A 16290-nucleotide genomic window follows, 5' to 3' on the forward strand; every position below is an offset into this window, starting at 1 on the left:
CTTTGTCCGTGCGTAAGCTATGCGGGGGGTGTAGGTTTTGATTATCCGCGGCGAATTCGTACAAGCGAATCTAAATTCCCCGACGAAATAACCAGACCGATTCGAGATGGTATCTAGGCGGTGCGCGAAAGAGGAAATCCGTATGGCTTCCGATCGAATCATTGCGGTCGGATCCGCGGCGCGAAAGTAAAAGCCCAGTGTAGCAGAGCTTTCGAAACTCGAACAAAGCTCGGCGCGCGCGCTTCGAATTAAACGCGGGAAAACAAATAATCAAATTTGGCTCTCCGAACGCGCAAGCGAGCAAACGCGCGGGGAGACGAAGACCCGAACAAGCGGTAGAGTAGAATAAACGCGAAACAAGTGTACAGCAGCAGACGAAAACTCGCAAGCAGATGTATACATTACGCCTCTCGCTTCCTCCGCAGCAGCGCCACCGGTATAGAGGCAGAGAAGACACGTAGCGAGTGGAACAGAAGCTGAAGATGGCACGTGGTGGTGCTGCTGCTGCTGTGTAGAGCGCAAGAACCAAGAGGGAAACAGGGTCAGAAGCGTGTGCCCGCGTATAATGTTCCACGTACTTACACACAGACACACGCGTACAAACGTATACAGCTGCTGTGTTTCTGGCTTTCTCTCCGCGACTCGCAACACCGAGAGGGCCGAACAACAAATGCCTGGGAGGAGAGGAACTGCACAGAGAGGCGCGTGCTGCCAGCTTGTACAACCTCTGTCTACAATGCCCCGCACCGCTGCAGACTGTAGAGATGGAGAGAGAAAAGGGAATCAATGGGGATTTGACGCCGCTGGACGCGAGGCTTTCTTTTTCAACGCCGGGGCATTAAAGAGCGCGGCGTTCTAGCGGTGATTGCGGTAATACAAAAAAAGCTTCGTACAAGCCTCACCCTTGTGAATTTCCGAAAACTCCCCCGCAAGAAGCCAACTCGAGAGCAAAGATAAAACAAAAACAGCTCTCATTACGCGTTAGACGAAGGACCGCGACCCGCACACCATATACACACTCTCCCCCTCGGAGAGATCGCTGCTTCTGATACAGCCCGTATAAAAGCTCCGGCGTTGCTGCTGCAGCGCTGTGTCCCTCCGACTGCAGCGTGTTGCGCTTGAATTATCGCGATAGTTCGCGGATCCTCCCTCAGGATATTCTCTCTCTCTCTCTTTCTCTCTCTCTCTCTCTCTCTCTCTCTCTCTCTCTCGCTCTCTCTCTCTCTCTCTCTCTCTCTCTCTCTCTCTCTCTCTCTCTCGCATTCAGGGACGAGAAGCCAGCCAGCGGTGCATTACTTTTCGAATTAGCCCGGGAGAGCTGTGAGTACTGTGTGTATATATGGCCGCACACGTTATGCGCGCCTTATCGAGCTTGCGCAGATTAAGCGCGCATTTGTACGTTTCTCGCTCCGCGCGCGCGAGGAAAAACGGTGACGTCGTCGTGAGGAGCTGCGCATCGTTAGAAGCGGAAACTCGCTTTTTCGTATGTGCGTTCGCGCGAGCTTCCTTTTTCCCGCAGAATTAATACTCGGCTCTTTTGTTAAAGTGCAGGCCGCTGCAGCGCGAGGCGGATCATAAGAGCAGATATGCTAATAGTTCGCCGTGAATTACACGCGCTATCCGCTTGATTTACGATTTACGATACAGCCGCGGAGATTACGTCGCCGGACGTTATTCCGCGCATAATTAGGATTATTAAATATCGTCGCCACACATCTACGTAAATCCTAAACTGCTTATACATGAAAAAAACAATCCATCCGTATCACTTACCCCCTATAAACAATCAACGCGCGTGTGTACCGAAAGCTCACCGCAGTATAGAGCGCGTACGTAGCGCGCAAATAATTCCCCTCGAGGGAGCCACATCACACAGCGAAGCTCTATGTACTGACCACTGGGCAGCTCGTAAATGCCAGGCACGAAGGAGCGGAAGATAAAACTCACCTGCTCGGGAGATTCGGTGATGAAGGAGTGGCAGTACTGGATACTGAAGTGGGCCCTCGGCTCGCGAGCCAGGAAGCTGAATTGGCCGTAGCTCGGCTCACAGGTCGCGTACGAGATGCGCCTTAACGCGTGGGCCATTTGCACCCGCTGAAACAGAAAATTTACGTTTTTGTATACAGCACGTACCTTTTCATCTGGAATGCTACATCCGACAATTTTCGAGGGATAACGAAGGCAAAATTAAAAAGCGAGGTTCGGCTCGCGCGGAGATTCGGAGTCATATCAAAAGAAAGCTCCGCTTAATCGCCCCGCTGCTACTCTATGCGGCGGCTGTATAAAGCTCCCCCACTTGGCAGTGGGAAACAAGAGAAATTTTAATAATATTTTTAAATGCAAATTACGCGAGGCTCGCAATTTTTCAACGTGTAATGTATATGCAAACGGCGATTAAAAAACGTGATAAACTTCAATTTGAGCGAGAGCCTCGATAAATTTTAATTATACACTCGAGTCACTCACAAAGCACAAAAAAGCTCGCTGCCTGCGTCCTAACATCTTTTTAATCTCGACTGTAGAGAGGCAAGAGGGCGAAATCTCCCCGTCGCGCGTACACAAAAGGAGGAGTACACTTGACACTATTATATTTTTCCTGATACTACTCCTTTGCCTACTTTCTCATTTAGATGCGATACTTTGCTGCTGCTGCTGGGCTGAACTGCAGCAAGGGTCGACGAGCTTCAATCTCACTTGCTTTCGAGTCGATTATTGCAAGCACGCGACGCTGTAGTTTAACCGGCTAGACGGCGTCGGCGACTTATGGCTGCAGGATCGAGGCATTTTTCAAATAAAGCGCTGTTGAGCAAGCTTGCAAGCTCGTGGATTGTTTGAGCTCGACAGGCTGCTGTGAGACACTTTAGTCGCTCGCTCGTATTCAAATAAGTTTGCTTTTTTATTCATAAATTTTTGCCTCGTGATAACTGCGCTGGGATATATATTTGAAGCGCGAATTTCCACTGCGGAAGTGTGTGGCGAAATTGAGTTACTTGAGGAGAAAATTGTTTTAGGAAAATGTGTGTCGCGCGCGTGGCCGTTAGCAGAAACGGATTATGAAATTCCCCCCCCCCCTCTCTCTCTCTCTCTCTCTCTCTGTATTCCCAAATCCGTTTACAGGGGCAAACTCGATGACGGATATTTTTCGAAATTTGCGTATCGAAATCGAAAGCTCCGTGAAACTCCCGGCAATTTCGAATTAATGCGATTTACGCGCGAGCATGGAATAAACGTTTCCGAACTTGGAATAAAATTACCCCGTCACACAGTGGTCTGTCTCTCTCTCTCGGCGTCACTGTATCCCCCGGCGAAGCAATTTTCCGGATAAATCGATAGCAAAGTTTGCGCCAGTTTACAACACATGCTAAACTGTGTATAGGTACAGCAGAGAAATATTAAATTTCCCGAGAAACTACATAACGCAGGCCATATCCACTCCCCCCGGAAAATCAGCTAAGCGCAGGTCCAGCCGAAAAAGCTCGGCAGCATAAAATCCTCGACACCCACACATGCGCGCACCCCTCCTCTCTCTGCATCATTTTTCTTCGGCGGCGTCGTCGTCGATTTTTTCGCGCTTCATCTCGCTCGTCCCGGGCTTATCCGTTCCTCGTTGCCGGCCCTTTTTTGCCCGCCTCGTTTTTTCCGCCGTACACCTTCAAAGTGAATGTGTTGCGAGGTTTACCCGTGTTCGAGAGTGGCCGTATACGCAGAGAGAGAGAGAGAGAGAGAGAGAGAGAGAGAGAGAGGAAGGGGTTCGCTGGATGGGAAAAGTGAGAAAGTGGAGGAGAGAGACTACGGGGTGTGGGATAAATGGAGCCAATGATGGACATCCTGCTGCCACGCCGAGCTTTATTGACGGTAATTTGTTTAGAAAGTGGCTCGCTTCGACGGTTTGGTTAATTATTCGTATTTTAGAGGCGAGCAACTCTCGACGAGTTTTTTGAAACCGCGTGAATTTACTCGTCGCTCGCCCCGAAAAAAAAAGTTTACGCCGTAAAAATGATTGTGTAAGACTCGTTACGCTGGAAATGTAAAAAAAAAAACGAGTAAAAAACACCTGTCCGCTTGCGCTTCTTCTGCGGCGGTTACAACGCGCGACGACGCTGCATGCACGACTGTCTGTGTAAATTATGCTCGCTCGCATTCCTCAACAAAGGAATCACGCCCGGGGTCGTTTGTATATGCGCAAGGACACAGGCGTTTGCAGCGAACAATGCCGAGGAGGAAACGCGTCGTGAAAAATTAACGGCGTTATGTGGTGTGCTGTACCATTTTGAATGGAAATAGTAAACAAAAATCGACCGTATACACACCTCACTTGCTTCGCTGCATTGTTTTTCTTCTCGTCTCTCTCTCTCCCTCTTTCCCCCGGTTATAAGGCATAATCCGAAACATTATGGAAAATCTAGGCCGAATCATATTCCGCAGAGGTTTATTATAATTTCCAAACGAGACCAGTTTTCATATTTCAGAGCCGAGAGAGGCTGCGGGATTATACGTGCGCGGAAGCGGAGAGAGAGAGAGAGAGAGAGAGAGAGAGAGAGAGAGAGAGAGAGAGAGAGAGAGAGAGGAAGAAAAATGCTCGGAAGATGCATGCACACGTAGTTTTCCCGCGCAGCAGCAGCAGCGGCGCCAGAGTGCATCATTACGGATAACGGGTTTTCTTCGCCCAGGGTAAATAACGCGCGTTCTGTATATCACAGCTATATATGCTACGTACGCATGTATGTTGTATACATATATGTATATGCCCGTTTCGTCGCGTGCGTATATTTTTTTTTTCCACGTCGGGCGAGAGTCGACTTTTTCTCCGCCTCGATTTCGGAGAGAAATGTCGCGTCCATTTCCGCCCTTGAATAAGGTATGAGGCTGCACTTTTTTCCGCGGCCGGCGCGCCCATTATTTCGCTTAATTATTAACGCCGAGAGGGAGTTACCGGGGGTGTCGGAAAGTCGGAGATTAGGAGGGTCGGCTTTCTTTTGACGCCGACGTCGACGCTTTGCCCTTATATCTATATACAGTGGGTGTACTCTCGGAGTGGCTGATTTGGATAAGCGTTCGCTAAGTGCTTCGCGCGAGTTCCGATTTATTTTTAACGAAGAATCCATTCTCCATATAATACTTATAACGCGTGAAAAATCCCTCAAGACTACGCACTATCACATTATACACACGCTCCGTAATCCCAAAGGCAGACGGCTCCTATCAATCAATACATCCCCGATGATTAATCGCAGCCGTTCGCATAATTTTATTTACCTTACATCCTGGCCTCGCTGAAAGGACCGGCGCCCGTACAATGGGCCAGAAGCGCGAAATGAGTTCCTTTGTCGAGCGAGACTCGCCCGTCGCGGAACGAGAGAGGACAGAGAGCAGAGCGCCGGGCGGTTGGCCACCCGTCTTACAGGCCGTAGTACGGAAGAAGCATCGATACAGGCGAGTGAGAGAGAGAGAGAGAGAGCTTTTCGCGAGAAATATATTACGGCGCTATAGTGCTTCTCTCTCTCCTCGTCCTCGTCGTTGGCGAAGACGGCCACATAAATCACCGAAGGCTCGCTTGTGCGAAATATCAACAAGCGCAGAGGGCTTGTGAGAAAGGGAGTCTTCATTGTGGCCGAGGCAGGTGAAATTAATGGCGGATGATCGGTGATGGAGGCCGGGAGTTTTCTCTATACGCCGGCTGGAAAATGGCGCGTTATTAATTTGTCGGCTGGGAAATCGATGGCGTTGCTCTTTTTGCCGTGAAAATTAATGCTAAAAAGTTTTTATACTATATTATAAATAATCCCTCTCTTTCTGGCGGAGATTGACCCGTCGATAACGAGCCCATCCGAAAACGAATACAACAGTGATTGGCGTTTATTATTCGAGCACGTGCGCGCGTATCATGTACGACGCTGCATCCTTATTAAGGGGCCAAGTCCATAAATATCACTTGTAACTCACTCGTGTGTGTGTATATCAGTTTCGCTCGTCACGGGGTGTATCACGGCTCGTTAAGGGGCAGCCTCAAGTCTCTCTCTCTCTCTCTCTCTTTCGTGGCGAAAACAATGAAGCCCGCTCTGCGCGCGGCTAAAATAAAAGCCGTTTATAAATAATTTAAATCGGGTCGGAGGCTTGTTCGAGGCCGGGACGATGGGCCGAAAGTCCGACGCGCGCGCGGAAATAAGATTAAGAAAGTTTTGGAAAAAAGGAGCCGTTAAATATTGTTACAAGCCGAACAAAGCCGCAAAGGATTATCCACCGCGAAGTAATTTTATACTTTATTCCAGGCCGCACAATAGTAGCTCTTTGATGCAGTTCGAATGTACAACAACTTCAGCGCTAGCGAATTCTGATCCGTCGCGTCGTTAACGAAGTCGAGCGAGAGACAGAGAGCGCGACTGATGCGAAAATACTCTCGATGTATCTCCCCGAGGGGCGGAATTTGCCGGCGCGCGGCGTGTAGCAAGGAAATCCATGATCAGGCCGCCGCGGACGCGTTGTTACGCTACGCCCGTACGTGCGGAAGATATAAATGACGCCGCGTCGCTGCGACCATCAATAACCTGCGAGCTAGCACTACTATCTATCCATCGGCCGGCCACTGGCTGTATCGGCTGCTTGTTACTACTCCCAGGAGGTGCAGAGAACGCGTGCGAGAGAGGGCAAGAAGCTGATCTCTTCCGTGCTTTTCATTTGTCAAGCGCTTTCTTCTATACCGAGCTGGGAATAGCTGTATAGATAGTCGCGGATACGTGATGTATTTTGGACGAATCGAGACTTGGAGTGTCGTGCGGCGTCGTTGCTATTCATGGGCAGAGAAGAAGTCTGTACAGGTTCTAACAACCCTTTCCCATCCATCCATCCAGAGACTGCAGCAGCGGGTAAAGTAATAAAAGTAATTCCCCAAAGTTTCCGCGCGAAGAATCGAATCGGCGGCGGCGTCTTTACAGCGGGAAATCCAATAGTTCCCCCAGCGCGAGAGCCAATCGCTCAATAAATTCATTCCATCATCGCGACGAGTCAAGAAAACGGATCGTCGGATTATAATAATTCCTCTGCTCGCTCTGCCGACATCGTCGTCGTCGTCGGAGGCAGCGTCTCGAGTGGGCCGGTCCGAAAGTTTTTAACGAGACTCCGTGCTCTTCGATTCCTCTGCCTCCTTCTCTCTCTTGCGCACGCCTCGTTTGCGGCGCAAAAATTTCCGAGAGACAGTCGAAAAATTTGACGGATTTTCCGGCTGGCCGCGTATCGCCCACGGAGTAGTAGTCGTCTTCCTCGTTTTTTTCTTGCTTCGGGAGCAAGAGTTGAAGCCAATATTCGAGAGCGGTGGATATACCGCTGCGGATATTAGCCTCGAGTTCTCTATATAGCATTTCTGTCGTCGCACTTGTTTGACGCAACCGAAACAAATTTCAGCCGGCTCTTCATTTCCAGACAGATTCGAGCTAATAAAATACCAAGAGCTAATTATAACTGGAGCCGAAACAATTTAAGGAGCAGACGATCCGCAGCGAAGCGCAGACATAATTTTTCCACGGAATTCCGAGCGATGCTCGACGCTGAGAGAGGGAGAACCAGTTAGTGCCGACAAAGAAATTTTCGGCGCGGAACGCATCCTCTCGACTACGCGGCTCCTCTCGGTGCGATTGCCCTCGGCAGGTGCATCAGATATCTCTTGCTCTGGCGTCTCGCGATGCGCGAAATTCGGCGCGTTCTATAGCCGCACGGATTCGCCGGCTCGCGGATGAAATTCAGCGGATTTCCGCGGGCAATGATAGGGCCTCTTCTACCGTGGCCTACATATTATTTATTTCTTTTGAAGCGAAAGCAGCTGTATACCCGTATTTTCGATTGTATATGCAAAAGTTTCCGCGCGTATAATTATCGCGAGAACGTTACACTCATTTGCCGTTTCGAAAACGCGCATAATATAAATTGCACGTGAAGGGTAACGGCCGGTGTAAAATTCTTCGCGCGCGCGCGATCGAAGTCGTATTATTTTTGCGACCAACACGTTATGATACTTCAGGACGAAATTTATGGGGATTGTTCATACGAAAGTGTATACATTGTGCGCAAGCAGGCCGATTACGATTTTATATTTATCATTTGCTTGTTCGACCGGCGGCCGATGCTGATGCGCCTCTGTTTACGCCAAAATAAATCATTGCATTATGTAAGCCGCGCCGACGAGATGCGCGTGTGTGTATATATAATATTTCGGAGTGGCATTAATGGATGGCCTCGTTCGGCTCTCTATATAATTCCGTATAACGTTATACGTCCGCGCACGGATGAAAAACAAAATAGATCCGCGCGAACTGATAGCGCAGGAATTACGATATTCCCCTTTTATAATTTTATCGGCTAATTAATACTTTCAGCGTGCGTAACGAGCTTTTCTCTCTCTATTATCTTTTTACAGTATATTAACCGCTGGACAGTTCCCATTATCGGAAAGGAGAGCCCATTTGCATAGAACGAGCCGGCCGTTTCAATTATATATGTATACGCGCGCGCGAGAGGAGCGTGTATTATAAAGGACCAACAAAAAGCCCTGCGCGCAGCTCACGTATACCGGACACACTTAACGAAGCAGAATGCCGCGCAGAAAAAGCGACTTCCGTCTTGCAGCGAACCCGAAGATTAACAGCGCTCGGATGTGCAGCGGTAAAAAGCTCCTTCCCATATACACCCACGCACACACACACACACGAGAGGGAGAGTCTGCGCGCGCAGTGCTTTGAATTAATTACGCGGATCGAATGCAGCACGTGAATTTCAAATTTACTTCTCGCTATCAAAGGCAGCTTTGAGAGAAAGAGACGGCGGGGCGCGTGTAAACGCGAGCGCGGCTGAAGGAGCGACGACTACTTTCTCAAAGAAAAATACGTCCTCCGCCTTTTCGCGCAACGTGTGTATACAGGCGACTTCAAAGCGTGCGAGCTTTGATTAAGGAGCGGAGAGGATTCGATCGAACTTGAGAACTGCCGAGTCGTGAAAATTATATACCGCGAAAGTTAATTCCATCGAATGTACATAGTAGGTATACACGCTGCACACAACACGCGTCGCATAAAAGTTTCAAACATCCAATCGAGCGCAGAAAGCCCAGCCATCCCGAAATTACTCCCCGCTCTCTTTTCCTGCGAAAAAAGCTGCGGCGCAGCCGTAAAAGCTCCGAGCATCGACATTGACATCGACAGCGCATAAAACGCCGGGCCAAAAATTCAATGGCTCTTTCTCTCCGCCGCCGCTATCGTACATACGTATACACAGGCGCGCTGCAAGCTCAAAGGCCAATCTATCGACGAGGCGTGAAATCGGGCACCCTAATGAACGGCGCTGAGCTTTCATTGGCTACGCGATGCGACAATGCGCGTTGCTTTTCACTCGAGTCCCCGTGAACGTGTGTTTGTACCCTCTGTGTGTCGCAGCAGCGGGTTTACGAGGATGCGGCCTCGTGGTCGTAAATTTTTCAGCGCGTCTCTTTTGTCTTGATACGACGCGCGTTCGATTTTCAGGAGAATGCGCGCCTGTGTATTTTCGAGCTATGCAAATGATTCTAACGGAGCGACGAGAACAAAAAGGGGGAAATAAAATCGAACGCTGCTAAAAATATTTTCCATTAGACGCACTGCGGCCATTAGTCTGTTTATGTTATATGCGGCGCTCTCTCTCTCTCTCTCTCTCGGCGGTGCTTCACCGGCAGAGAGAGAGAGAGAGAGTTTGGAAACACGTCGGGGCCGACATCAACGATGAGTTTCCGCGTCACGTTGCCTGGCCAAATGGGCGAGTATCGCATGAAATATCCATGAAACCGAGAGCAGCTTTTGTTTTTGCTGCTGCCGAGAGAGAGAGAGAGAGAGAGAGAGAGAGAGAGAGAGAGAGCATCGGTTATAGATTATTTCGAGATATCCGAGGCGCGTATAACGCCGGCTGAATTACTCTCTGCGAGGGTGAAAAATCTCGGATACATCGTCGCTATATTCCGGCGTTCTGATTCGGAATTTCGAATTTCGAGTAACGAGCTGGAATTATTTCGTCATTGTTCGCGAGGATCAAAGCGAGACGCTATCTCTCTCGGATTATTTATACGCATCTAAATGCGCAAACAGGGCGCTCCAGTTGCAAATAAATTTCTCGAAGCCATCGGGGCCACAATAGCGCGCGGTATTATTAAAATTACAGCGGTAGTCCGGGGAATAGCAAAGTTGCGCACCGTCTCCTAAATTCCAGCGAGACCTCAGTACTTAGTATAATTATGACGCGATTATTCATGAGAGGCGGCGAAGAAAAGAAGGGATACTCTTGCTCACCCCCGCAGCAGTATAATTTCGGAATAATTCTCGCGAACTGAAAGAGAGAATCCGCTCTGCGGTCCTTTTCTCAACCCCTCCGCGAGAACATCTCGCGTATTTTTCATCCCGACGAGCCAGCTACCCGCGGAAGAAACACGAGTAAGCAAACAGAGCTTACACGCGTATCATACACCGGCAGCATCGACAGCACGGCACACACAGACCCGAGATCCATTATTACGGTCAGCTCGTGCGCGGCGGCTTATGCCACGGAAATAAAAGCGAAAAAAGAGAGTCCGTTAACCTTCAAACTCTCTCCCTTGAACCTTCGCGAGCCGTCGTCAGAAAGCGCGAGTATGCGCTGTATACACATCAGGGAGAGAGAGAGAGAGAGAGAGAGAGAGAGAGAGAGAGAGAGTCGGAAAAGCTCGTCAGGCGCATTCGTAAATGTTGAACGGCCGTCGCAAAGAGAAGCCTACGTACCGGCCACTGGTTACTCTCTCCCTGTCTCAACCCTCGCGTTCGCTGCCGCGAAACGATGATCAAGGGAAAGAGAGTAGCGCGAAACTCTCCGCTGAGTGCCGTTCCGTGTATGCACGAATAAATCCGCCCCTGCAGCAGCAGCAGCAGGTGGAGAAAGAGAGAAAGCGCGAGCAAACACAGCCTTCGATCTTGCCCCTGTGCTGCTGCTGCTGCTGCTGCGAAGGTCGAGCGAGAGCAAAAACAGAAGAGGGCGGAGAGAGAGAGAGAGAGAGAGAGAGAGAGAGAGAGAGAGAGAGAGAGAAAGATAGAGGCAGAGTCGTTGAATAAGAGGGAAATATTCCGCAGCGCGTGTATGCGTTCCGGGGGCGGAGAACTACAGTAGTAGCAGCAGCGGTAGTCGAGGAAATTAGATGTGAACAGGGATGCCCGTGTGCTAGGTGGAGACAGGTGGAAATAAAGAGGAGTCTAGCGGTAATTAATTTCGATGAAGCGAGGCCCCTGCATACACATTCGTTTCGAGAATTACGAATTTCCAGCGTGTACGAGATCGGGAGAGAGAGAGAGCTGATCGCGTTAAAAGCCGGCCGGGACGGGAAAAAAAGCGCGAGTCGGAAATTAATGTACGTGCCATATAGGAGGAAGACAGCGTGACACGGAAAAAGAGCGACGGAGTTTGATATATGTTCCGGAAGAGAGCGGCGCGTAAAAAGAGAAGCGCGCGCGGAGAGACCTATAGCTGCCGCACAAAAGGAGAACACGTCGGATGTGCAGCTCGCGAGCCGTATTAGACGCGAATAAATCACACCCGCATAGCTCGTTCGAAAATCGACTAATGATTCACAGCGACTCTCGCATAAATCAGCCGTTGTTATATAAACAAAGAAAGGCATCGAGAAGGGGATATCGAGTGCTAGCGATATGTGTGCCCGAGGCGTTGGATTTTCCTCTCAAAGTAATGCATTTCTCTCTTTCTCGCGCGCTCGATTTTTCCCGAGGCGCCGAATCGAGTTTTCGCGCCTCGGAAACTGGGCCGCGATGCATGTATGCATGCATGCGCGAAAGAGGGAAGATTGATAATGGAACGGCAGCTAGCGGCTTTATTTCGAGAAGCGAAGGGGGATTTCGCGCGCGCGCGAGCGAAAACTTTAGAATGGGCCGATCGTTTTGCGGCGATCATCGCTTTTTGATCCGCGCTTCCGGCGAGCGAGCGAGAGAGACCTGTTGGTCTTGCCGTGATTTCGTTATGCAGATTTTGTTTGTTTCGCTCGGGGAGTTGCAAAGTTCGGGAACGAGATTACGCGGCGGAAAAAGAGAGGACGCTTAATGGGATAGTTCCGATGAAAGTTGCGGAATAAGCCTCTCGCTGCAGGTGTATTTAATCGAGGCGAATGTTTGTCGAGTGTGAGTCTGCTGGGTAAATAGGAAGAAAATAAGAGGAGAATATTTTCTCTGGCAGCCGGAGAGGGAGAGAGTAATGTATTCCGAATGTGCATTTGCATTTTGTAGGAAACGAGGGTAAAAGACCCGCCCCGCGCGTTAAATTACGTGTAGCTGCGCGCGCGCGAGTAACAGATACCAAAAAGTTGACTGAAGCTTTAATTAAACTTGGTATAAACCCCGAGCTCACCTCGCTCCGGTTAATTATCCGTCGAACCCGGCTGAACAGAGTCAAGTTTTTTCTATAAAATTCAAAAAAAAAGGCAGCCTACAAATCCCTCGGCAGATGCGAATAATAACTCATCATCTCCGAGCGATAATCCTCACGAGTGGAAACACACCCTCCTCTCGTGTATTATCTCTCGAACCGCAAAGCCCCTAATTAAGACTGGAAGCCGTCTTGATCTGCGGTCCCTTTAAAAAGGAGAGGCAAAACAAACGTGGATCGTAGCGCCAGGTATAAACAGGTGCAGTCGAAGAGAGAGATTCCTCTCTTGGGAACACGGATCGATCCTCGTGAATCATTGCGGACAGGTGTCGAAGGCTCCAGCAAGTTTGTATGTATGTGTGCCGGAAAAGGAGGAGGAGCAGAGTGGCCGACTCCAATTACAGAACTGAGTTACAGGTGCATACTGCAGAACACATATTTTCTACCTTAAATGAGAGGCGATGAAGGTTAGATTCACGAGGAAACGTGCCAAGGTACCCAAAACGACCGATATGTAAATCCCAAATTTTCGCGATTTTCGAGGTACGGTACAAGGCGATATTTCGGCCCTTAGCAGCAACTGCCCGAACTTCTAGCCTAGTTATTTTTCGTGTTTTTCCGTCCTCTTTAAGCCTGTGTAGGTTAGATTCGGGAGAAAACGTACCAAGGTACCGAGAACGCCCGATAAGTGCACCCCAAGAAGTACTCGATTTTGATGGCCCGAGATGATCTATCGGGCCTTAGCAGGGACTGTCTGAAGTTGTGCCCTTCATGGTTTTGTTCTCTACCATTTTTGTCCCTACAATTTTTGTCCTCTTCACTGCAGTCTGTAAGTCCCCTTTCAAGTAACATTGCTTGCATTGCAGGCATAACGCGCAACGTGTAAGTAATCGATGATTTTCGATTCCGAGAGTGTAACGATAACACACAGTCAGCTGTACCGACAGAGCTTCCGTTCGTTCTTCGCGAAATCCGCCGTCGGTTTTATTGCGAGATTTTACGAGGGCCTTGTGATGCGCGCGATATACACTTTCACGCTTCGAGAGAGAAATTGAAAAATGTCGTCTCTGCACTTTCTCTGTGTATATGCCGCATCATCTCTGGCCGGTATGTGCACTGTATTTTAAGTATTTTTCAGTACGTCGTAGCCCCTGCAACAACAGCCTTCAAGCTTGCCTGTTTTGATGCTTCGACGCATCTTCGCGTTCGGGTTATTTTCAACAATTCTAAAAAATTCTATTCACCGGGCAAGTCTTCTCCTAATCGAAAATTCAATCAGCAGCAGCAACGCACGGTATTACTCACTCGCCCCCGCGCTCGCAATCTCGTAAAAGATTGAACCGGAAAAAAGAATCCCAGCCGGTCCAAAACTCGGAGAAAATCAATCCGCGCGATCTCGCCCACTCGCGAGCCCGCACATACGTGGGACCATTTGCCAAATGGACATTAATCGCCGATCGATGAAATAGCGGCAGTCGAGATGCAACGCTATCCGCCCACTCGCCAGCTGTATATACATATATACACACGCGTATACAAAGAAGCTGTAGAGGCTCCGCTTTGTCCCGCTACGGGGAAAGCTTTCAATCGGCTGCAGTCGCTCACTTTTGTCAGCGATACTCGCTTCTTTCTCTCTCGCACACTCGCACGCGTATCGAGTGACGAGAGTCAGGGCTTAACGCTCGCAGCACCTGCAATAAACCTGTAAATCCGCAAATGGACGGTAACGGCGCGAGGTACGACTAGCTCGCCGTTGTTATTTTTTTTTTTTTTGGTTCTGTTCGACGTATACGTATACATATAGTTTGTTTGCTTTATTTTCGCGGCGTTTGATTTTCCGCGTGTGCTTTTTATTTCCGCGTGCACGCGCGGCTGGACTTTTTATTTCGAGATGAGCGAGCGCTGACGGACGAAGTTATTTCGACCGCGGGGACTCGATATTTTGCTTTGTTTTGCCGCAAGCTTAGATGACTGCGGCTGTGTGCGTGCAGCGATACACGCAGATCTGTACGGCCACGAGTTATTGCTATTCGAGTAGCTGCTCTTATTCGTTTTGATAAAAGATATACACGCGGCTGTGTTTGCGTATTTCAACAATTGCGGTGGAGGGTTTTCATCGAACGAGCTATTCGATACTCCGATTTTTCAAAAGTTTTCATTCGAAAACACGTCAGCAGAGAGAATATACATTTCCGATTATTCGCAATTGATGAATTAATTAATTAATCCGACGAATTAATTTGACTTGTTACGTCAATACCGCGCTTTATGATTTTTAATTACAATAAATCCGAGGCAAACATTCACGCACGCTCGACGCAAAGGATGATTGGTCATTATACAAGAGTTTATATAATAGAGGCCGCGAATCACTCACGAAAAACTCGAATCCGCATTGAAATCACTCCTCTCGCGGCCCAGCCGCGAAAATCATCGGAATTCACCTCCTCTCCCACCAATAACACTAATTAAATCCCCACGCACAAAGCCGCGCGCGATTCAAAGCTCGAAGAAGGAAAATCAGCCCGAGCGGTTTTTATTACGCGCGTCACAAGCAATCAATCAATCGACTTCACTCCCGCAGGTATAGCTGCAGTACTTTATACTACACAGCCGCGAGTAGTAAGCCATGAGAGTCTGGTTCTTTCATCGATTAACGCCGAATCGAAGCTTTTTTCATTCGAGCTTTTTTTTTCACGCACGAAATACAACGAGTCGCGGCTAGTCGAGCGCGGTTATTAGAAAAAAGGGGACGAGAGCGGAGGATATGAAAAATCATTCGAATGATCGCGGAGGCTATAGGGAGAGAGAGCTTGCGCACACAGAAAACCGCGCACCGTTTGTTTTTCGAGCGCGCAGGGGTGGCTGGCTTTGAATCGCTCGCGGCTTTATCGCCATGATTTTTTGGCTGATTTGAAAAGAAGCGCGCGCCCTCTTTTGTGCGAGCCTCGAGAGAGCTTTTGTTGGGCTTTCGAGCTTGCGTTATGAAAAATTGCCGATTGAACGCGCTCGGAATCATTATTCGGAATTTCGAGGAGAAAAGTGCACTGCCTGCGAGCGAGATTATAGACGGATGCGCGATGCGTGTACTATTTCTCCGAATTCGACACCGACATTCTGCAACCCGAAGCTGGTATTTTCGAAGCTAGTTTCTCTCCTCGCTGGATTTCACGTCAATTTCGCCCAGCAGTGTATAGTCCGACGCTTGTTACGCGGAATTCGTTACCCGCTCGCTCGTTTCAATACCCCCTCCCCCCCCCCGCAGTATATCGTTTTACGCGGGCAAAAGAGCTGTTCCATCGAAGAACATCGCGTTTCCGTTACAAAGGGACGCGGTAATATTTATTAGTAAAAAGTGGCTTACTCGACACGGTGTGTGCGCAGGAGAAGGGAATAAAAGCGCACACACAGGCAAGGAGACCGACGTCAAAAGCGACGCAAAGCGAGAAAAGGGTGCAAAAGTCGCGCGCGAGAAGGCATTATCGCTCAAGGAGCCGGAAAACGCGCGGCCTACGAAAAAAAGGGACACGCCTCTTTCCACGGAGCACCGCTTATTGGGGGCAACGAGCTCGCTTTCCCGTTGTTTCTCGAGGGTTTTTCGCGCGCGCTTTGCCGGCTAATGAACTGCCGATGTTTTTGTGCGACCCGTGCACACAGGACTTGCGCGTTAATTGTGCGGGATTTGGCGAGATCGGCTATGCGCGCAGGGGCTGGATTTAAAGCGGTCTTTATGAGTCATCATCGATGTTAAAATAGAGTTTTTCTCCTCGAGGAAAGTTGCTCGGAAGCTGGAAGTGGGTCGTATTATTTAATTCTGGCATTACTAGCCTCAAAACTCGCGGATCGGAGTAGAGCTCGGGGAAGAAGAAAAATTTTTAA

The 16290-nt window shown here is 49.2% G+C and overlaps 1 protein-coding gene across 6 annotated transcripts in view; it reads right to left on the bottom strand.

Annotated features, from left to right (window-relative positions):
• Positions 1-16290, bottom strand: part of LOC100120785 (homeobox protein 5) — a 168334-nt gene that overhangs the window by 49406 nt on the left and 102638 nt on the right. For all 6 annotated transcript variants that reach the window (XM_032598274.1, XM_016984407.3, XM_016984408.3 and 3 more), the window contains one exon: positions 1948-2094. In XM_032598274.1, the coding sequence (XP_032454165.1) occupies positions 1948-2094 (147 nt within the window). The remainder of the gene's footprint in view (positions 1-1947; positions 2095-16290) is intronic.

The sequence above is a fragment of the Nasonia vitripennis genome, chromosome 3, assembly GCF_009193385.2.
Source record: "Nasonia vitripennis strain AsymCx chromosome 3, Nvit_psr_1.1, whole genome shotgun sequence".
Lineage (NCBI taxonomy): Eukaryota > Metazoa > Arthropoda > Insecta > Hymenoptera > Pteromalidae > Nasonia > Nasonia vitripennis.